Here is a 23,748-nt window from a genome sequence, read left to right on the forward strand (position 1 = left end):
TATAAGCCAAAATACATATTCATCAAGAATCATGCTGCCATAAGACAACTAATATTAAATTTTAGTATATTTTTCCAAATATATTGATACATGTATACAAGCACACAAAAGAGAACATAAAATGTACACACTTCTTGAAAACAAAGATAGGCTTGGAATTTATGCTATTTTATCCTTTTAAAAAAATTATCAATATACCAAAAATATGTTCCCATAGGATAAAATACTATAACATTTTAATAATTTCATAATACAGAGAGATAGATGTCAATGTTTTTATTAAACTTTATATTTGGTCCACTTTGGTATTTACATTTTCAATTAAATACTAATGTATGAAATATTTTCAGTCATATAAAACTTCGAAGGACATATTGATAAGGTCTAAATGATAGTTCTTTTCTCTTTCTCTAAAAGTGTGTGACTAATATGGTGGGTTTATTGTGGTAAGTATAGTGTATAAATAAAACTAGCCTAAGAAAACATTTATTAATTATTCTAAATTGAGAAAAATGTATCTTTTATCTTCCCTAGTAAAATGCTCCAGTCTTTTCTTGTGGGCAGTACTACCTACCATTCAACATTTCTTTCGCCTCTGAGTCCTCATGTGAGCTATTACCAAAATGTCTTAGTTCAAAATTCCACATTAGTTAATTTTCATAGAATAAAAAAACTTCTGGCAATATACACGATTGAGTGCTGAGATGGCAGCCTAGATTCTTCCTAAGTGCTTTATAGATCAAGAAAACAGTCATCTATTTGCAAGCATTATTCAAGGTCAATTTAAACTATGTTTTTATCAGATAATTTTTTATTCAAAGAATCAAGGCTCCCACTTAGTTTAGAGCTATGAATAGGGACCACTGTTGTGGCTTGTATTTGTTCCTGAAGTTATCATGCCTTCTTTAGAATAGTTTAATAAAAAGCAAATATTTGAGCATATACTTTTTTTTCAAATGTCATATGCCTCAATCTGTCAAGTTTTAAATGAAACTGAAGGACACTCAAAGTCACTTTTGTCAAAGCCTTTTCCTATCATAACATATTTGATGATGCAAGATGTATTCCCTTGTGATGTCCAAGTGGTTGATAAACCAATTTGTGTGGAATATACAAGAACTATTCAGACTTTGTGGTTTCCTTAAATGAGATGAATAAGAATTTCTCTTTTCTGAATAGGACATAAAGTATGCTAGGCCTATTTTAGATGCTTCAGTGTGCCGAAGATGGTATTAAGTTTGGTGTTCATAAATTACTAATCTGGAATAAGAGATTGAATGTATTTTGAAAACTTAAACCTGTTTCACCTGAACATGTTTAACTAGTTAATAAGAAACATCAAAAAGACAAAACCCTGAGATCAATGTTCATTTTTTTGTAAAGCTATTATATGCTGTTTAAATTGGTTGTTCGGGTCTGTCTATAATATAAGTTTTAATAACCTAGCTCAAATGCAGATTTCTAATTTTCAATTAACATAGGAATAATTTTGTTTGCTAAAATAAAATAAATGAATGAATGACAAGTCTGAAACATGAAATGTTCTAGGTAGAACTTTTTAAAATTCCAAATTTCAAAAAATCATGTGGCAACTGTATAGCTCAAGCTTTAAGTATTAACTTTTAACCTTTGACCTTACAGATTTTAACCAATGAAATGTCTCTTTAAACTTTAAAGGAAACAATGATAACGAGCGCCTGGCGATTGCTAGACAGCGAATTCCATATCGACTTGGTCGAGTAGTTGATGAATGGCTACTCGACAAAGGTAAAAAACATTGATTAAAACTTCAAATAAAAAAATAATTTGAACATAACCAAGTAGTACTTCATTGTAACACTAATAAACATAAAAAATAAATTTTCCGTAAAACTAAATTAAAAACAAATTTAAAACAGTAAAATGTAGATAGTAATATTTGCATTCCTTGTATAATAATTTCTATACATTTTTAGACGTACCAGCTGTTTAATAATCTTACCCTGTTAACTTAAGGTTAAAGGGACTGTTAAATATAATCCACTAACTCAATCTATGAAGGTACTCACAGCAAGCATTAACCCAAAATGATAAATCATTTATAGATTATATTACATGTTCCAGCCTCTAAATTATTAACTAAAATATATGTAGTTCTGATATCTTCATTATGGTCCTGAAAAAAAAAAAAAACAACTCTTGCTTTAAACTCTAGGCATCTTAAATAGTGGGCAATATGGATTGCCAGTCAAAATGAAGTCCCTTTAACGTTTGCAACCTTCTAAGAGCATTTGGGAACAAGCCCTGATTAAAACTGAACTTAAAGTTGTGTGCATGCTTTTTATGAACAGAGAGCAATCTGCTAAAACTGTATACTCAATTTGATGATATTGGTACTGTTGTGCTGAGGATTGCTGTTTGATGGAAATGTGCCATAATTTCTCCATCGGTTTGTGTATCATTCCTGAAGCCGCTTTTTACATCTGAAGCTATATTTTTTTTCATTTTGTTTTGTTTTAATAGACTTGCTGAAAGCCAATCAGAAAAATCTTTTTGGATTTTTTTTTGTCTCTGACACGCTCAGTGTAAATTATGTGTTTCTTTTCAGTGTATTTGCCGGAAAAACAGAATAATTCAAATAACAATGGACTATTGCCTTCAAAAAATACACATTTCTAAAGAAGAGCATATAGATACCTGTGGCCATTATGTGAATTATGAAATTTTTACCATAAATTTAAAGTCAGATTTCAGCTGCTATAGATGAGTTTCTACCAGTGGTAATTTTAGAATGACAAATACTTGAAATATTAAATATCTAATTTTTAGTTAAACAATTCAGACTTAAGAGACCAACAGTATAAGATCTTGAGGTAAAAGGGGAAAGGAATCCACTAAAAATTAATTTATCATACATATCTTTGATTGGTCTTTTAGCAAAAGCACTACATTTACAATAAGTTGAGAATTTACAAGTATTTGCCAATGATTATGCATTCCATGGACACCTCATTTCTAAGCAATGAATTATGAGTCAAATGCCTCTCTTATAGTTTATTGCTCTCATTATCCACCCCATGAAAGATCTGTTTTGTCATCCTTTGTAGAATGTAGAGTTCACAATCAACATTTTTGCATGTATGTAATATTATTTTTACAGGGCGTCAGCTCACAATCTTCAATAGCCAAGCAACCATAATAATTGGCGGGAAAGAGCAGGGCCAGCCCTTCCAGGGTCAGCTCTCTGGGCTTTACTACAATGGCTTGAAAGTTCTGAATATGGCAGCCGAAAATGATGCCAACATCGCCATAGTGGGAAATGTGAGACTGGTTGGTGAAGTGCCTTCCTCTATGACAACTGAGTCGACAGCCACTGCCATGCAGTCAGAGATGTCCACGTCAATTATGGAGACCACCACGACCCTGGCTACTAGCACAGCCAGAAGAGGAAAGCCCCCTACAAAAGAACCCATTAGCCAGGTGAGTACACAGATTTCATTTCTTCATTCTGGATCTGTGATTATGAAAGTGGACTTTTCTGCATATGTGTCTTTTCTAGAATGGGATTAATTTCTGATCTCAAGCATTATGGCTTTTTTAAGACTTGCTTAATATAATGGATTCAGTTTGAGGATGAAATGTGTATATGCTGTTGGTTTGTGGTTTGTGAACTTTTATTGATATATACCGCTTTGTGATGGTTTGTGTGTAGTTAGTTGATGGTCTTGATTCAATAATCTTGGTCTAGCCCAAGCTGAGGGGATTGTCTACTAATTACACAGGTTTTTCACTTTTTAAGTTAAATGAACAAGTCAAATAGTGAAGTATCTGAAAGGCCTTGTTCAAGCTCAGCACTTCATCAAAATAAAATAAAAGCAAATTTGAACAACTTAAAAAAGAAATTGCCTATAGCACTTCTATTGTATTTTGAAGTCTGAAAATTTTGAATTGGTAGGCATGTGGCTCTCATCGTGAATGATAAATCTACTATTTTACTGTCTATAGGAAAAACACAGTTAGTTTATCTGAGGACAAAGACCCAAAATATGGTCTTAAAAACTGTCTTGGGCCAACATATTTCGTACATTATATAGCTAACTGCCCTCACCCATATTTCACTTCAATGAGCTTATTTTTCAATCTTATGTCTAAAATTTTTGAAAAACAGAATTTTTAAATGTCACACTTGTACAACTAGGAAGTATATTTATTCCATCAAGATATACTTACTGCTTGCCTACTATGTGTCAGGCACTGGCTTAAGTATTGGCATTACATCAATGAAGAAAAGAAAAAAACAAAAACACCTGCCTCAGAGCTTTCATTTTATAAAGGCTTTTAGAATGCTGTTGAAATTCTATTAAATTCTATTAGATCTCTGTTGACATTTATAGCCTTTGTACATATTCTATTGTTAATGCTTTCAGAATTGTGTGTTCTTCTTGGCCCAAACTTGATTGTTTGCTTTTGTTTTGTTTTTGATAGTTAGTGAATGTCTCTAGTAGGTGCCATATAAAGTTTTCCAAATACATGATTCTTACTTTTCTAGAAAACCACGTACTAAAGAAGCAAGAATGTCAACAATTATTTTTTAAATTGCTTTTATTTCAAATGTTTGAAATAGATCATGTGTCACATTTAGAAAGAGAGTAAAAGAAGATAAATTCTGTTCAGATCAGCACCCTATCTACTAATTAACATATGTTTACCAGAGAAAGAAGAAAATAGATTCTGATTTTTACTTTGAATAGGAAGGGGTGGGAGGAACAGAATAGAGGAAGAGAAAATGTCCTAGAAGAAGAGAGATGACCAAAAAGTTGTAAAGTCTGTAAATTTATAAATGTAGTATTTCGTATTATACACCTATATGCATCACTTTTTTCTTTCTTCTCTCTCCTTTTTTAAAATTTGCATTTGGCCACGGAATAAAATGGGCTGTTTCACAGGGTGTTCATCAGTATGTATTTACGGATCACACTACATGTGCCATACACTGTTCTAGGCACTGGGGATACATTAGGAACAACAAACAAAAAACCCCTTCCTTACGAAATAGACATTTTAGTAAGAATGTGTGCTTAGAGTATAATCATTTTGTTGATTTTTCTCTGTCTTGTTTGGGTTTATAAGATTGTTAATAATTCCACTTAGCCTCTTGGATAAAGACTTGTGTCTTTAGACAGATTTATGCATGCCCAACAGCTCTGTTTGATATTCTTTTCTAATACTTGACTAATGATTTGTTATTGTGGTTATTGGTTTACGGTTTATTTAACGATAAGCAGGTTATTAAGGCAAATCTGATATAGGAAAATGAAACACAGAGCTATGATAGACTATTTCCTTTATGTAAAATAATTCATAAGAGGACATTCTAGGACATTCGGAAATAGAAATGTTCTTGTGAATAAAATTTGAAATGATCAGAGTTTTTTCTTAGTAGTCTTGTTTCATCGTTAATGAAATTACAGCTGCTTAAGTTGCTAGGTAAACCAGATGTATCCCAAAATAAGGAAAGAATTATCAGCCTTACTTTTGTGTTTTTTATCAATTAGTACTCGCTATGTATTAAAAAATTATGTTTTTTAAGTAAACATTTGTAAAATAGCTATTTCATTTGCAAGTTGAACACCTAGAAATGAAGAAATTAAAAATTTATGCATTTTATAATATTAACTAATGTAAAAGGAAAACAGTTAACTGCCCATTAATTACCAATGAAAAGAGTCTCTTTTATGGTAAGCTATAACATGTTTAAAGATAGCAGTGGTTTATGGAAGTAAATGATCTAATCAATTAATGATTACTTGGGTCATTTGAGGAGGTATTGACTTAAATAAAAGATTACTAGGTTCATTAAAAATACATATTTTAAATCTTTAGATTTTTAACAGACCAATAACAACAATTAATAATTTGGACTAATATACTGCAAATATTCAACAACAGTGTTTTAAAGTTGTACTAAAAGTTTTAAAAATTCTCTCTTAAAAGGATATGTTTGTGATTTGTGATTACAGGTAATAAGATGTGAATGTATGGGGGAAAAACTACTAGGGAAGAAAGCAAATTATTTATTTTTGAGTAACAGAATAATTTGTTGTAAATTTACTTCACTTCACAGTTGATTTTTATCTTGCCCTCCAACTACAAAGAGATTACTGATATATGTAGAATTTAAATGTTTGTTAGAATTGTCAGTCTGGACATTTAAATATGAAAGTGATTTGTAATGCTAATTCTAAGACTGTAACCTTTGACCTGCCTGCTTTCATCAGCTGCCTTACCAAATTGTGTACCAGGGAGGGTCATTTTATTTTTCAAAAGCCACACTGGACTGTTTTCTCAATCAAGGTGTATTTTCCTCAGCGATAGCTACAATGGCAATGTACTTTAGGGTGATTGCATGTTTTAGAGCTATGGAAACAGAGTTTTGGTCAAGCAGAATTACATTGGATTCATTTCAGATAGATGAGATGAGGTTTGTTCAGCCATCCTGCAGGGCAAGTAGTAGGGGAGAATTTTCAGTTTTCACAGAGTCAGAGAATATAAAAGAGTGTTCACAAAATGTCATCCCATAAGATCCTGTTTACATTCCTACTTAGAAGTAAATATGCTTTAAAAAGAAAAAATAAAAGGTTTTCTTCTCTGAATGATGATCAATTTTAAGACTAATGTTTACTTTAGGAAGATATGATCTATGGCATGAAATACTGAGTACATTTACCAACCCTTCTGATTAAATGACTTTTAAAAATGTGAATATAAAAATATTAATAGTACTTTTTATATGGATTATATAAAGTTGATAAAAATTTGTTTTACTTATGATATCTAACATCTAAATGTTTCCGTAAGACCCACTCATCCTAAAAAAGAGAAACTTTCTATAAGGCTATTCTTGGAAAGTGAATATTTGCAAATAATTAACAATATTAAGTTCTTCAGGATGCTGAGAGCTTCTTGGGATTTTTGATGACTGAGTGTTCCCTCCTCTTCTGAATAATCTGCCAATGTCTTACAATGTATGTGTAGATTTACTTAAATGAGGAAAAGTAAGTCAACATGCAAAGGGCAATATTCATTCCCTTTGGTTGCCAGTTTGTAAAGAAAGGAAATTATTTCTTTTAAGATCAAGATTGTGAAATTTCTTTTGGTCTATGCTTTGTATCACATTTTGTGATATTGTGGTTCTTTCCTTCAAGAATATTTTACAAGTTATTTACATACCGTAGACAATATGGATCCACAGTAATGCCTTTTGCCTAGAGGAGGTATGGTAAAACAGAAAGATCACAGCAAATCAGGAGACCCGTTTCCAGTTTCAACACAACCACCTACCTTTTTGTGTAACTTGGACAGATGGGTTAACCTCGCTGCACTTTGGCCTTGCGCTCTCTCTAAAATAAGTGGGTTTAGGAATCTCTTGAATTGTACTCAGCTCTAAAATTTCACTGACTCTAGTGATGATGCTCTTAATTAGGTCTTCTGATGCTTATTTAATAAAGCATAGATCTCACCCTTGACTTTTACACAGTGTGGCATGCATCTCAGTTGGCCTGTATAGTCCTCTTGTGCGCCTGGTGTACCGATGTAATTATTAATAGTATCCTTTTCTGACTCTCAAAAGCATCCCATTTTGGTCTGTAAATTATATTGCATTCTACTTTTACAGCATATATACAATCTATCTTTGCAAGAAAATCATACTTCATAAGAATAATAAATAGAGAAGCCCTGTCCTTTCATTCAGAGCAGAAACTGATTCTGGTATCCTTACTTGGTTTCAAGAATCCATAGCCTTTTTCATCTTCTTCTCATCTCATTTCAAAAATCTTGAGAAGGGAGAGAGATTAAGGCCTTGAGAGATTCTGGTTTTTGACTGGAGGGACTATAGTTTGCAACTCTTAGTAAGAAATTAAATTGTAGACTGGGGCAGGATCAGTAAATATAAGTGAAATGTATTGGAACAATCTAGTTAGGCTTTTTTCAGAGTGGAGGTAGCAAACCTACTCAAGAAAAGGAACTGTTGAGGATTTAAAACATTGGTAAGTGGTCAGGACGTGTATCTTCATTTCCTACTGAAGCCATTGGCATTTGATTCCTATGGAATGTTCCAAAAAGAATCCCAATTAGGATTCAAGCAAAAAAAGAGTGTTTGAATGTGTCAGACACTGCTATTGCTTCCTGGTGGCTTTGGAGATACTCCTAAAAAATTAATACTATTTGTTTGAAAAATATAAGCAGAATGCACACATATTTCCATGAAAAATATCTAAAACTAACAAAAAACATATTGTAACTTCAAAGAACAAAATTTTATTTTTTTATTAAAAGTATTAATTAACCTTAGCTGTGGCTTCATTATTAAAAAATAACTGCATTACTTATAATTATGTGTGTTCCTGATAACCACTCTGCATTTTAAAGTACTAGTGACGTGAATAATTAATTTTATTTTCCCTAGTCCAATCATTCTGCTGAATTCACTTAAACTAATGTACATTTCTACTGCAAATTTTAGTGCATACTGAAAAGAAAAACACTTGGGTGTAGATTTGAAAATATATACAAAGGCATATTCTTCTGAAACTAAGAAGAATGGTGCCGGGTAAGAAAAGTGCAGCTCATTGTAATTTTAAATGTAAGTAAGCACTTCCGTTTAGAAGGTGTTTTCCCCATCATTGTGGGTAAGCGAAAGTTCTAGGATATATACATTTTAAAGAGTTTATTTTAAGAATTATTGTGTTCAGTGCATATTCTTTAGGGTCTGGAGGTTACACTGGATGAAAAGGTGCTCTCTTGGTGGATGCAACCTTGGTTTTGAGACATCTTTGGACAAGGCTAGTTCTAGACAAATATAGCCATCCATCCACCCATCCATCCATTTATTCACTTAACACATGGTTGCTGAGCACTTACTATATACCAGGCAATGTTCTAGTCACCGGAAATACAGCATTGAATAAAATTAGATTTTTTCTGTACAAAGCTCACATTCTAGTTAGGGGAGATGGACAATAAACGTTAAAACAGCATACATGGGATGTCAAGTGCTATAGGAATAAAGCAGAGAGGAGGGGATGCTTGTGCATTGGGGCTGGGGGGGAAGCATAAGACGGGAATCTTTTTTGAATAGATATGGAAAGATTATTAGTGATATGGCATCAATTATAAAAGAACATTGGGGGTGATGGGAGGGGGCGGGAACTATGTGCATGCCCTGCCCTATGTGGTCCTAAGGACACAAGACACTAACTAATAAGTGTCTGGTTAATTAAATCAGAAAAGTAATCAAATTCTAGGGAATGTATGTGCATGAGGAAGAAATGAAGACTCAGAAAGTACAGCTTGGTATTATTCTTGTTATTTTACACGTGAGAAAAATTGAGGCACAGAGAAACTAAGTAACTTCCCCAAGGCTGTGCAGCCAGCTTCTTTTCAGAGTACTTTGGGGTGATCTGGTCCTCTGCCCTTAAATACGTCCTCTGTTCAGAATCTCATCACTTCCTGCCTTCTCATATTCTAAACTAGCTCAAACTTCTCATATTCTCACATTCTAAACTAGCTCAAATGATGTCCACCCAGGTGTCAGGCTGCTCTTTCGAAAATGCAAATATGGGCCTTAATACATCCAGGTATTTAGGACAAAGAGCAGATTCCTTGGATGATTGTCAGGGTTCATTCTTCACAGCTGGCCTCCTATCTGCCTCACTAGAAGTTTTATCTCCACTCCTCCACACTCTTTTCCCCTGATCCTGTTGCACTACTAACAGAAACCTCTAGAGGTCATGCTGTTTCACACCTCTTTGTCCTCTGCCTGGAAAGCCCTTTCCTTTTTTCACCTACCTATTTCCCTCCTTCATACTCCTCCCAATCTCTCTCAGTCTGATTCTGCCTTCTGAGAGCTGACAGTCTGAAGAAGCAACACTGGCAAGGGCTGTTAGGGGGCAGTATTGCACAGGGGTCAAGGGCAAGACTCCAGGGGCCTGAATGCCTACTTAAATCTCAGCCTTATTTTCCCTACATACTGGCTATGTGCCCTAGGCAAGTTAGCCTCTCAATACCTCTGTTTCCCATCTATAAAACGGGGATGCTGGTTTCATAAGCTTATTGTGAGGATTAAATGAGTCAATATAGTATGTGAACTATATACAATTACTGCCATTTGACAATTTGTATTACCAAAAAAAGAAAATTTCTTATGGTTCACCCTAAAATACAGAGAAGTAAAAAAATGTCTGACCCATGTAACCATTATACAAATGATAATTACGTTTGAAAAGCATTCCTCAAGTACACTGTATAAATTAAAGCATCTTTCTTACCTTTAAAGATATTTTCTCTGCCCTTGAAAACAGCTCTGAATTGATGTTTCTAAATCAGAGCTCAAATGGTGTGGTATGTACTGCGCTGAATTCTCTATTGAATGTGTTTTCCACAAGGAGGCAGCACCATTCCCCTAGAACAAGGATGTGCGAAGGGGTGGGAGGCACGAAATGATTCAGGGGGAGAGTTGTCACTGGCATTTAGTGGGAGAGGACCGTGAACACTAAATATACTTTGTAATGAAGAACTATCCGCTATCCACTGATAGTGGGTAGTGAAGAACTATCCGCTATTTTACTCACCTCCACCCACCATCACCACCATCACCACCACCACCAACACAATCTCAAATCACTGTTGACGGAGCAACCCAGAAATTTCGTATACCTGTTTCCCAGCTGTTCTCAGACAGAAGCTCCTTCATAGTATGACACTGAATATTGCAAATATGACTTCTATCACTGTCCTCAATAACATGTCTTGATTAAGGAGCTTAAAAAGTCACGATATCCTTTTTCAACTTGGAAATGAAAGACTTCAAGTACTTCCAGCTGTGAGTTAGACCAAGTTGGGTTTATGATTCTTGAAACAATTTCTTTTGATATCATTTTTATTACCATGAGAGAAATAGAATGACTTAAAACTCTGTATCTAATTAATATGTGGCAGTAATTTCAGTGAGCATTTTCTCAGAAAGGACTGTTGAGGTTGGCTTCCTTTCTGATATTTCAAGTCTCAGTTGTAGGACAAATGAATATCTTTTTATTATTAACAATGCTTTTTTTGCTTTCATGATATATGTAAAATGGTAAGTATTGGTCAATAAACTAGTATCAAGATTAAATTTAAATCTCTATGATTTTTTTTATTGAAGTAGAGTTGATTTACAATGTTGTGTTAGTTTCAGGTGTACAGAAAAGTGACTAGATATATGTATATATATGTATGTATGTAGGTATATATATATACTTTTACAGATTTTTTTTCCATTGTAGGTTATTACAAGATATTGAATATAGTTCCCTGTGCTATACAGTAGGTCCTTGTTGTTTATTTGTTTATCTATTTTATATATAGTGTGTGTATCTGTTAATCCTCAACTTCTAATTTATGCTTCCCCCTCTGTTTCCCCTTTGGTAACCATAAGTTTGTTTTCTATGTCTGTGAGTCTATTTCTGTTTTGTATATAAGTCCATTTGTATCCTTTTTTAAATAGATTCCACATATAAGTGATATCATATGATATTTGTCTTTCTCTGTCTGACTTACATCACTTAGTATGATAATCTCTAGGTCCATCCATGTTGTTGCAAATGGCATTATTTCATTCTTTTTCACGACTGAGTAATATTCCATTGTATATATGTATACCACATCTTCTTTGTCCATTCATCTGTCAGTGGACATTTAGGTTGCTTCCATGTCTTGCCTATTATAAATAGTGCCACTATGAACATTGGGGTGCATGTGTCTTTTTGAATTAGAGTTTTCATGTTTTCCTGATATATGGCCAGAAGTGGGATTGATGGATCATATGGTAACTCTATTTTTAGTTTTTTAAGGAACCTCCATACTGTTTTCCATAGTAGCTGCACCAATTTACATTCCCACCAACAGTATAGGAGGGTTCCCTTTTCTCCACACCCTCTCCAGGATTTGTTATTTGTAGATTTTCTAATGATGGCCTTTCTGACCAGTGTGAGGTGGTACCTCACTGTAGTTTTGATTTGCATTTCTCTAATAATTAGCCATGTTGAGCATCTTTTCATGTGCCTGTTGGCCATCTGTATGTCTTCTTTGGAGAAATGTTTATTTAGGCCTTCTGCCTGGTTTCTGATTTTTTTTTTAATATGGAGCTGTTTGTATATTTTGGAAATTAATCCCTTGTTGGTCACATCATTTGCAAATGTCTTCTGCCATTCTGTAGGTTGTCTTTTCCTTTTGTTTATGGTTTCCTTTGCTGTGCAAAAGCTCTTAAGTTTAATTAGTTCCCATTTGTTTACTTTTGCTTTTATTTCCATTACTCTAGGAGATGGATCCAAAAAAGTATTGATGTGATTTATGTCAGATAGTGTTCTGCCTATGTTTTCCTCTAAGAGTTTTATAGTGTCTGGCCTTACATTTAGGTCTTTAATCCACTTTGAGTTTATTTTTGTGTATGGTGTTAGGAAGTGTTCTAATTTCATTTTTTTACCTGTAGCCATCCAGTTTTCCCAGCACCACTTATTGAAGAGATTCTCCTTCCTCCATTGAATATTCTTGCCTCGTTTGTCATAGATTACTTTATCATAAGTGCATGGGTTAATTTCTGGGCTTTCTATCCTGTTCCATTGATCTATGTGTCTCTTTTTCTGCCAGTACCATACTGTTTTGATGACTCTAGCATTGTAATACAGTCTGAAGTCAGGGTGTGTGATTCCTCCAGCTCCATTCTTCTTTCTCAAGATTGTTTTGGCTATTTGGGGTCTTTTGTGTTTCCATACAAATTTAAATATTTTTGTTCTAGTTCTGTGAAAAAATGCCATCGGTAATTTGGTAGGGACAGCACTGAATCTGTAGATTGCCTTTGGTAGTAGATGATTTCTTAAATTTTTATTATTTAGCGCCTATATTAGGTTTTCTTATCAGTTAGCATCACTGAAAAGTTCCCCAACAAGAAAAATATATTAACATCGTTAGGCTGGAACCTCAAGAGGAGATCTAGTTAATTCATCTGCCCCTATACAGCACTAACCAAACAGTTTTCACTGTCTTCTCATCATCACTGTTCTCTTTATGTAGGCTGTCAAGCAGACAAATAACACCAGTGTTAACCAATAGTTTCTCCAGTTAGCATAGTAAATGATAATTAAAACAAATCAAAACATAGCAGTGTATATTTGTTTTTATTAACTTACTTATTTTCAACCATGATGTATGTTGCCTATAAATTTGCAATACTTTTATTTAAAATTATGAATTAGCAAATATCTTTTGTGTACCTAACATATAAAATGCACTTTGCAAGGTATTGAATTCTTGAGGATGAGTGTGAGATACCTAGAGATACAGAGTTGTATAACAAGAACCAACCATTTCTCAGATATGTAGAGACTCCATACATGAATTATAAAGTGCCCTAAATCAACAATAGAAAAGCTTTTGTACATCACAGATGTACAGTCTATTATTAATGGCATCACTGGCACAATTGAAACTCTGAAACAAATTGAAAGGACAGAAGATATTTTAGTATTTTTTTAATAGCAAGTGATTTGAAGCAACACCCTTTTATTACTTAACATGTCCTGAGTGTTGGCAATGTGCTAGACACTACCCTGAGTCTGAAATTACCCACATTCTGTGGAAAGCTTTTTCTAAAATAAATGTTATCATCTGTCTGTAGGTTTGATAGGGTAGCTGGTGGTGCAGGCCCCTTTTGTCCTCTTTTAGGATTTTCCTAGTCAAGAGGGATCTGGAGGCTCCCCTGAAAGGCATGTGCAGGAGCCGAATCACCTCTGTCCCTCCATGGAATAGATACTGTGCTGTTGAGGAAGCCTGGATACTGTTGGTTATGTGTGTGAACTCAATGTTGGACTATCGTATGGAGTAAAATATGAGCCAATAATCAAGGGAACTTTAAAATCATGTTTATCATGATGACAGATTCTTTGTATCAGCTAAATTTACATGAGCAAACATCTTAGTATAGCATCTGGCACAAAGTAGGTGGTCATTTTTTCCTTCCTTAGCATCCTCGTTTCCATTCTGCCCCCACTCTTCTTCCTTCTCTCTGTTTGCTCCTTTTTTCCTTTCTTCCTTCCGTGTGCTAGACCCTATTCTAGGCATTACAGATGCAAAGAAGATGACGCAAATCTCAAATAAGAGAAATGGGCCGAATTTGATCAACACCATCCAAGGACTATGTAACAAATATATTCAGCTATAGATTCCCTGAGATACTGGCAGGTAACCACACGAGGAGTCTCTATCTGCTGTAGCATGTTAAGCCAGCTCTTACGAGATCTTCACTAAATGTAACCCAGCATTAAACATTCAGCAGGAAAACTTTGGACCTGGAACTCTTGAGGGAAGCTTATTTTCATATTTTCTACACCTCTTAGCTTACCTCTACGGTAACTATCCCTGAATGTGTATCAAGAGATTGTGTGTACAGCTAGATTACAGTGTAAGTACTTGTGTCCACAGGTCCAAAGAGAGTATCAGTTTCTTTCAAAAGAAAATAGAAAATATTCACATTCCACTAAAGGGAGTTTCTCTTGTTCTAATGCCCATATTTCAGAAGTAAAAAGGATTCGTCAAGATTCTTTCACATTTTGTGGTGAATTTCCTGTATCTGACCTTTCCCTGCACAGCATCAACTGGCCATTAGTAATAATTCTAGACAGAGTCAACATGGTAATCCATAACAACAGATGGAAAATAAGACATCACAAGGCAGCCAAATGACCCACTTATTCTGTTATGAACTGATGGCGTTCCACTATCCAAAGTAAGAATTTTCATTATAGTTTTAGATAGATGTTTAATTATATTTATGACTGAAGTTGTCTGTGGTTTATTTAATTGCCTCATTGTCTTATATACTCTTGTCATTGTGACTTTGCATTCCACATTATTTGGAAACTTGATTCAGAAAAGGGGGGAAAAAAAAAAAGAGCATGTTACGTAAAGCACCCAATCTGAAATTTATCATTGGTGTGCTAGCAATAGTAAACAAAATACAACTTCCCATTTTCAGTCTTTGCATTGTTGCTACCTCTGCCAGTAATGTTCCTGTTTCCTTCTTTTTTCCTGGGCTGCACCTGTACCTGTTATCTTATTAACAGCAATTGACTCTACCTTTGTAAAGTTCTAAAGCTTTGCTAATGTTAATGGTATGAGATGATTTTAGACCTTGCATTTCACTTGAAGCTTTCCCGAACAACCCTAAGCAGGATGCATTTCTTGTTTTCATAGCACTTTGGAAAAATAGATAACTATCTATTCAGATAAGTAGACATACAGATAGTTATTTATCTATCAGAGCCTATAACTTTTATTTCAGTTTCCTTTTTGACAAGCACCTGAAAGTCAAAACCTATGCCCTATTCACCTGTGCAGGCTCAGCACCTAAGGTGCTTGGTGCAAAATGGACCCTTAGTAAATAGTTTTTGCATAAATAAATTATGAACACCCAAAGTGCATATCCCAACGCTGAGATAAATCCTGAGTGCTGCCTAGTGTTGAATTTTCCTGGACTGATCAATAGTTGCAGAGAAGGGCTTCCCTGGTGGCGCAGTGGTTAAGAATCCGCCTGCCAATGCAGGGGACACGGGTTCAAGCCCTGGTCTGGGAACTAGATCTCACAAGCTGCGGAGCAACTAAGCCCGTGCTCCTCAACTACTGAGCCTGCGCTCTGGAGCCTGTGTGCCACAACTACTGAGCCCACGTGCCACAACTACTGAAGCCTGAGTGCCTAGAGCCCATGCTCTGCAACAAGAGAAGCCACTGCAATGAGAAGCCTGTGCACCGCAACGAAGAGTAGCCCCCGCTCACCGCAACTAGAGAAAGCCCGCGCACAGCAATGAAGACCCAACACAGCCAAAAAAATAATAATAATAATAATAATAGTTGCAGAGAATAAAGATAGTACATGTAAGAAGGGAATAACAGAATTATTCCTTCATATGCAGAGTAAATACACAGTTTTAAAACAAAGGGTGGTGTCGTTTTTAAGTATATGCAGTCTCATTTAAGAGAAAGACGTGAATAGGATATACAGGAGGCAAATTCTCATTTCAGTTTGTGTTACCAACATTCACTTAAGTTCAGGAAGGATAGTCCAGTAGTTGTCCCTAAGGTGGAAAAGACAAGGGTACAAAGCAGTATGATTTTGACTGACAGGTTACGGATTAGTGGGTGTAACATGCTTTTCCAGAGGTTGAATGCAGTCTCATCAGTTTGGGGTTATGGTGGTTCACCTAGCGGGGGAAGGGGCAATGTTGATGGTCCCCCCTTTAGAGGAATATTTTATCCCTGGCATAGTTTAGAATTGCTGATGCACTGTAAAACAAAAAAGCAGGCTGACTCTTAGTAAGATTTAGTATTGCTTTTAAACTGTCTACAGCAAAGCACCCCCTGTTGTCTGCCCCAGAAGCTGACCTCCCCACAGTCAGATTGCTAATAGTCACTTCAGAATTGCGTGTAGTATTTGGACCATTTTGAAGAGGCAGGAACTCACATTTTCAAACCATTTTTCCGATATTTTTGTATCTCCAGCTAATTTTGACAAGCTGAATAAACAGGTAAAAATATCTAGGAAACCAACGAGGAGGCCTCATACCGTGAGACCCATTACAGACCCACTTTTGCACCAGAGACTCGACAAGGCTTCAAGAAAAGCTGGGCATAGGCTTGATATTTAGACACTGACTATTGCTGGAAAACAGAACTGGGGAAAGTGTTTAATGTTCCGAAAAGATAGTCACTGCTGAATTTAAGCATGTAAAAACTGATATTTTCACTGGCAGTTTCAAATGAGAACTGAGTACAAAGAACTAGAGAATTAAACGAAGAGATTAGAGGGACATGCTGGCGTAACACTAATTGGTCACAAAGACTTAAATGAAGCTTGGGGAGTGGAGTGAATTCCTGATGACAGACAAATCTAGACAAAGCCTAGGAAATTTCAAAGGAATTTATTCTTGCTGTGTGGGTTATTTGAAAAATACAATATATTTAAATGGGTGGTACCTCAAATTGCAAGTAATAACATTAATTATAACCTGCTCTTTTACCCTAGTTCTGAGGCTAATAACAGGATGCTGGCAAAATTTACTTTTATGCTTTGTTGAATGTATGCAAAACAAGTGGGAATCATTGTTAAATTATTTTCATTAAGACAACACATGCACATGAAAACAAATCAATATGATTTAGAAGATGATATATGTGTAAAGAGTAGCAACCCCCCATCCAACCCCTCTCACCACCCCTAGTCTTACTTCCCAGAGATGATATCTTTTCATAATTCTTTTGGTAATTAGTTCCATATCTCTAAATAATATGCTTACACTTCCAATTTTTTATCCCTTTTATATAATATTTCTGCAATCTCCAGAATGGAAACTGAAGATTAGTTCCTGGCCTTAATCCCTTCATTTTCCTTTTCTTCTTTTCCTCTGAATTTTGTTTATATATTAGTTATTTTTGTCACTTTAAATAGTATATTTATATCTCTATTTCTCATTCCATTAATATACAACAATATCTCTTGAGTATCCACATTAGTAAGATAAATATATTGTACACCTACCTGTTCCTCTAGCTTCCCTAGATCTCACCATCTCATTATATTTCCAGAGATTTTAACTTTAACATACTGTTTGGCAACCACAACTACATCTTCCATATTTTATCTATGAGGAGTATAAAGTGGAAAAGCAATAAAGCACATTGAGATTATCATTACTATGTAAATATTGTCCAATGCCCATTTCACTTATGTGTTAAGATTACGTTCATTTTCTTATGGGTCCAATATTATATTACCTGGACTTCTCAAAGGAGAATTTTCTCAGGGTCAGGGTCAAATGGATTCCTTTCCATCCTATCAATTGCTTACAATCAGGACATTCTGTTTTGCTTCATATTTGGATTATACCTGTCTTCCATATTTTTTTCCCCAGAAGTTCCTCAACATCTTTTTTCCTTACATTTCTTCCTTTACTTTTATTGGATCATCACTTTAAATTCCCAGTCACTCTTTCAGTTCTATCAAATCTTTCCTCCCCCCGCTCCCCGCCCCCAGAGATCTCCTATCTGTGCTTTCTGTTCTTCAGAACCAGTGTTACTGCTTGTTCTTGAGCATGACAGGAGACCCTATTCAGGTTGAGAGAGGTCAGAGTTTGTAGGGTGGTCGACTTTTCCTTGGAAATGGCAGGCAAGGAGCAGACATCCTAATGCCAGAGTGAAGAGAACATTCATAGTAAGAGCCTTGCCTTTCCTTGGACAATTTCTTGGTTTTAAGAGAAAAATGACCTGGATTTTAATTTGTCGGTTTGTTTTTGCTTTGGGGTAAAAAAGCTACTGTTATATTTTAGGTGGTTATATTAATTATCTATCTCTGTGTAACAAGTTATCTCAAAGTTTAGCAGCTTAAACTAACAGGCATTTATTCTCTCACGGGTTTTGTGGGTTAGGTGAATCTGGGTGAAGCTTACCTGGGTGCCTTGGGCTCACAGTCTCTCATGAAGCTGGAGTGAAGGCTGTTGACCAAGCCTGCAGTCTCATTTAAAGGTTTGACTGGAGGGTGGGAGTTCACTTTCCAGTTCACTTACATGGCTGTTGGCAGGCCTTATTCTCTCACATGTGGGCAGAGGGCTGCTTCATGAATGCTGGCAGCTCACTTCCCCCAGGGTAAGTGATCTTAGAGAGGAAGCAGGGTTGCGGGTAGAGTCTGGGGCTTACTTAGGATGGGAGCCACAGGATTTATATAACCTAATCTTAGAAGTGACATTCCATCATGGCTGCGGTTAGTCTAGCCCCTCCATACCCAAGGGGCGGAAATAACACAAGGGCGTCAATGCTAGGAGCTGAGCGTCTCTGGAGACTTAGAGCCTCTCACAATGTCAAAGAGTAGGGGGTGCCAACTGATATGACTTTTGTGTATATTTTCTGCTGGTCTCCTTCCAGATCATCTCCAGATTGGCTGTCACTGACTCTTTATACCCTGTACCTCTCCGCATTGTATTCCAAGCTGTGCATTTTTCTGCTTATCTCACTCATCAGCCCTTTTTCAGCCACTTCTAGTCTTCTACTTATGTTTGGAAATCTCTTTATTTTGCTGTCTGCATACTTTTTCTCTTCACTGATAGGCTTTACAGACCGTATTTGTTCTTCTAGCTTTTGTTTTAGTGGGGCCTCAGGAGGGAGAGACACAAAAGCATCAGTATTCTCCCCCAACTTGAACTGGACATTGAGATTGCTACTGTGATGAGAGGAAATTAAATGTGTTGGTACTGCGTTTAGTCTCTATGCAGAAAAGAATGCCCTTTGCTTTTCACGTTCAAAACACAGATGAGAAGTCTTCTCTATACCCACAATTAACTGAGTTTTCAAATTTTAACAAATCCTGAAATACGAAGAAAACAACATAACGTTCTTTATCATTTCTGAGTTCTGAGCTTCCTACTCTTTCCCCTCACTAACTTAACCTTCTGAAGCAGTTCCTGCTTGCTTGAGTATTTATGGTATTGCATTTCTACAACCTTTTAATCTTCCCAGTTTGACAAAGTTTGGCAATAATCATTTGGACTCAAAGAACAATCACAAAACTTCTAAATGACTCTGTGGTTGATAAGGCCTGAGTTCTTTTGCATTATTTTATTGTCATTCATTTTTGATGGTTGGAAGGAGATGATGTGGTAAGCCAGCAAAATAGCCTTCATTCTCTCTAATATCTTATCTTCAATGGAATCTTAGAAATGGTCTTATATTTCTGACTTCATAATGCACTGTTCATCAATGAAGAAAAGCCAGAATGGAAAGCCAGGTATAGTTTTGTCTTGGTATCCAGTTTCAATTTGTTCCAGAGAGTCAGGAACAGAAATATTAGAGAGATATTAGAGGGGTGTTAGAAAGAGAGGAGGATTTTTGTTATTCCTACATTCCAGGTTTTTTTTTTACTTTGACTTCAAAAGACATTTGCCAGTTAATTCCAATGGCAATTAGAGCAAAATTACTGCTTGCTTTGCTAAAAAGAAACTCAGAAACTAACACAAATACAAAGCAAAGGAGAGAAATATTTTACATTCAAACCTAACCATACATGACATTTAATAGCCTTGTGTAGTTATCACCTATTTTTTATCATTTCAAAGTTAACTGTTCCTCACTACTTAAAGTATTCTATTTATTTAATTAAATTGATTAAAATAAATTTTGTTTTACCCTTTTTGTTAAAGTCCCCCACTTACTTTGTGTATCAATTAGTTTTTGCTATGTTGCAAACTGCCCCAAAACTTTGTCACTAGAAACATTTATTTAGCTCAAGATTCTGTGATTCTGCGATTTGAACTGAGCTCAGCTAGGTGGTTTTTCTAACCTCAGCCAGGTTTGGCTGATCTCAGCGGGTCTATTCATATGTTGGTGATCCACACTACCGGGTTGGCTAGGGACTGGTTGATCTAAGGTGGCTCACTTGGGACAGTTTATCTATGTTCCACATGTGTTTTACGCTCCAGAAAGCCAGCTCAATCATACCCTTCCATGAGTGAGAGTGGAACTGTGCAAAACCTCTTGAGCCCAGGCTCAGAACTTGCATAACACTGCTTCTGCTTCATTGATAAAGCAAATCACGAGGGCAGCCCAGATTCAAGGAGAGGAATTATAAGAAATGTGGCCATGTTTGTAATTGATCACAACTTAAGAAATGTGACCTGTATTAATATTCATGCTCCAGCCCACCAAATGATAAAATCATGTTGTCACATACATTTTTTAATAGCTAAAAAGTCAAATGAAGACAAACAAATGTGTATACAGAGTTGTCAAAATCTGAAAAATTTGGATTAACATTTCTAGTACTGTATATTTCAGTTCTACCCACTCTCCTATGAAGACGGTCTCCTAGTGTGTTAGGTGCTGTTATCCATTCCTTCCTGCGCACATGTAGTATTGGAACAGTTCATTTGTTCAGCTGACAGCAGGTGCTGTTTAAGTTCTGTAGTTAGCTTTCTCCCCTTTCCTCCTTAGAGGTATTCATCAGCAAACTTTGATGGTCAAAAATCACATTATTCAAAGATCACTCTAGTACAAAGTACATGAATCTATTTTGAGATACAGAGTATAGATATGGATATAGGTATAAATATAAAGATATAGATATAGATATGCCTTTCATGTTCTTGATTAAATAAGCATGCCATTGTCACTGTTTCTGTATCTCCTTTACACATAAACCCACATACCTCCATATTTTCCTCAATTTTATATATTACATTATTTTTCTCTAAGTATATGCTTTGTGGTTGTCATAATTTTCCTTTTTTTACTAATTTTTTTCTTTCAAGCCATTAGGCTAAAAAGATGTCAAAACTTAAACTAAGGTCATTGTTTTTCCCCTCTGAGGATAAGCATATTATCTGAATTGCAATATGTCTCCAGAATTTTGCTTTTAATTCACCTTGACGTTCCTATAAAATCTGCCTAAACGGCTGACAAAAATTAATAGCATGTTTTGTTTCTCAGTCTAAACACGCTTTTAAAGAAATGGAACACTCTCTTTCTAGTAAATAGGTAGAGAGAGTGAAACTCTATGTGGGAAGGAAAAACCAGATAGTTGGAATTAGAAAGTATGCATTATGGACTGAATGTTTATGTTCCCCCAAACTTCATATGTTGAAACCCTATCCCCAAAGTGATGGCATTAGAAGGCGGGGCCTTTGAGAGGTAATTAGGATTAGATGAAGTCATGAGGGTGGAGCCCCCATGAATGAGATTAGTGCCCATATAGGAGAGAGTTTGCTTCCTCTCTGCTCTCTGTGTGAGGACACTCTAAGAAGTCAGCAATCTGAAACACAGAAGGAGGTTCTCACCAGAACTCAACCTTGCTGGCACTCTGATCTCAGACTTCTAGCATCCAGAACTGTAAGAAACAAATGTCTGTTGTTTATAAGCCACCCAAGCTATGGTGTCAATACTTTATTATAGCAGCCTGAACTGAATAAAACAATATGGTACCTTGATTAAAGTGGTATAACTCTTAGAAGAGCAGAAACACTGATACTCAAATGCAGATACCAGGGGAAAATCTCACAAAGCTAAAAATAGTTGTGCTTTGGAAATTATCCAAACTTCTGATTTAACTTCCCCATATGTAGCCTCTCTTATGGCAAATAATCAAGTTATGTTGGCTTTTCTTTCTTCCTGAGATATGCAGTCAATAAAATGTTCTCATTTTAGTATCACATACCCTCATTGTTGTGTGATGAAATGGAGAATGAAATATAAAAAAGGGATATGACTTCAACTCTATTTTAAGACAAATAGAACCAAGCTTTTATTTTCAACTTAAAATAGTAAATTGAAGTTTTGAATTACATTCTAATGCAGGCCAGTTGCTTCTACTAAAATCTACTTATTAGTTAGACTATGTATAAATTATCCAAGTGGACTTTAGGAACAGTATTCAAATAAATCAACACAGAAAATAAATTTTTAGAAAGGAAAGGGAATGTGATAGAAATAATTAAGGCATAGTTCTATATGAGTATGAGCAATACACATAACCACATTCAAACGTTAGCACTATTTCATCCATTTACTAAATACATATGTGTGAAACATGTAGTATAGGAAAGGCACTATTCTAGGCAGTGTGGAAACAGTAATAAAAACAATGGATTAAAAACTCTGCCCACATGATCCTTGAATTTTAGTGAGTGGAGAAAAACATGAGGAAATTGCATAAGCGAAGTATATCATCTATTAGATAATGGTAAATGCTGCAGAAAAGAATATTAGGAAAGGAAACTAGGTAGTAACTTCATAAAAAACAACCATGTGAAAGGCCTTCTTTGACAGGCTTAATTACCATCAAATATTCATTTAAAATGTCCAATATTAGATGATATTACCACTGAATCACTCATTTCCAAATGTGAATGCCTCAACCATGACTTCATAAAACCTTCCTTGTAGCTCCACACAGTGTCTATACCACCTTGAATTCATTTTTTGGCCCACACTCCTTTGTTAATAGGAATAAAAACACAAACTATTTCCCCAGGAAACAGTATGTGCACAGCACAGTCTGCGTGCAATTTGATTATTTTAGAGCTCTTCCGAACTTTATCCAAAGAATCCAGTTAAAAAAGTCTGAAGTCACTTTAAAGTTAAATTTGCTAAAGTTGTGTGCTACTGTAGTAACAAATGCCTTTACATGAAAGCAAAAGTATGTCAGATTGGAAAGAACTCAGCCTTCCTGTAAAGATGATTATAAGAAGATTTCAGTAAAACTTTGTGATTTCCATTTTATATTAGTCTGCTGTAGCTGCTATAACAAAACAGCAGACTGAGTTGCTTAAACAACAGACATTTATTTTCTCATGGTTCTGGATGTTGGGAAGTCCAAAATCAAGGTGCCAGCTGATTCGGTTTCTGGTGAGAGGTCTCTTCCTGGCTTATAGATGGCTGCCTTTTCACTGTCTTCGCATGGTCTTTCCGAGGGGCGTGCATCTGGAGAAAGAGAGAGATCTCTTTGTCTTCCCCTTCTTATAAAGCCACTAATCTTGTTGGATTAGGGTTCCACCCTTATGACTTCATTTAATCTTTTTTTTTTTTAATTATTATTTATTCATTTATTTATTTTTGGCTGTGTTGGGTCTTCGTTTCTGTGCGAGGGATTTCTCCAGTTGCGGCAAGCGGGGGCCACTCTTCATCGCGGTGCGCGGGCCT

The 23,748-nt window shown here is 35.6% G+C and overlaps 1 protein-coding gene across 23 annotated transcripts in view; it reads left to right on the forward strand.

Annotated features, from left to right (window-relative positions):
• The window catches only part of NRXN1 (neurexin 1), a 1,116,259-nt gene that overhangs the window by 974,622 nt on the left and 117,889 nt on the right, over nucleotides 1-23,748 (forward strand). For all 23 annotated transcript variants that reach the window (XM_036873338.1, XM_036873339.1, XM_036873343.1 and 20 more), the window contains 2 exons: nucleotides 1,678-1,767; nucleotides 3,140-3,459. In XM_036873338.1, coding sequence (XP_036729233.1) covers nucleotides 1,678-1,767; nucleotides 3,140-3,459 — 410 coding nt within the window. The remainder of the gene's footprint in view (nucleotides 1-1,677; nucleotides 1,768-3,139; nucleotides 3,460-23,748) is intronic.

This window comes from Balaenoptera musculus, chromosome 13 (assembly GCF_009873245.2).
Source record: "Balaenoptera musculus isolate JJ_BM4_2016_0621 chromosome 13, mBalMus1.pri.v3, whole genome shotgun sequence".
NCBI lineage: Eukaryota > Metazoa > Chordata > Mammalia > Artiodactyla > Balaenopteridae > Balaenoptera > Balaenoptera musculus.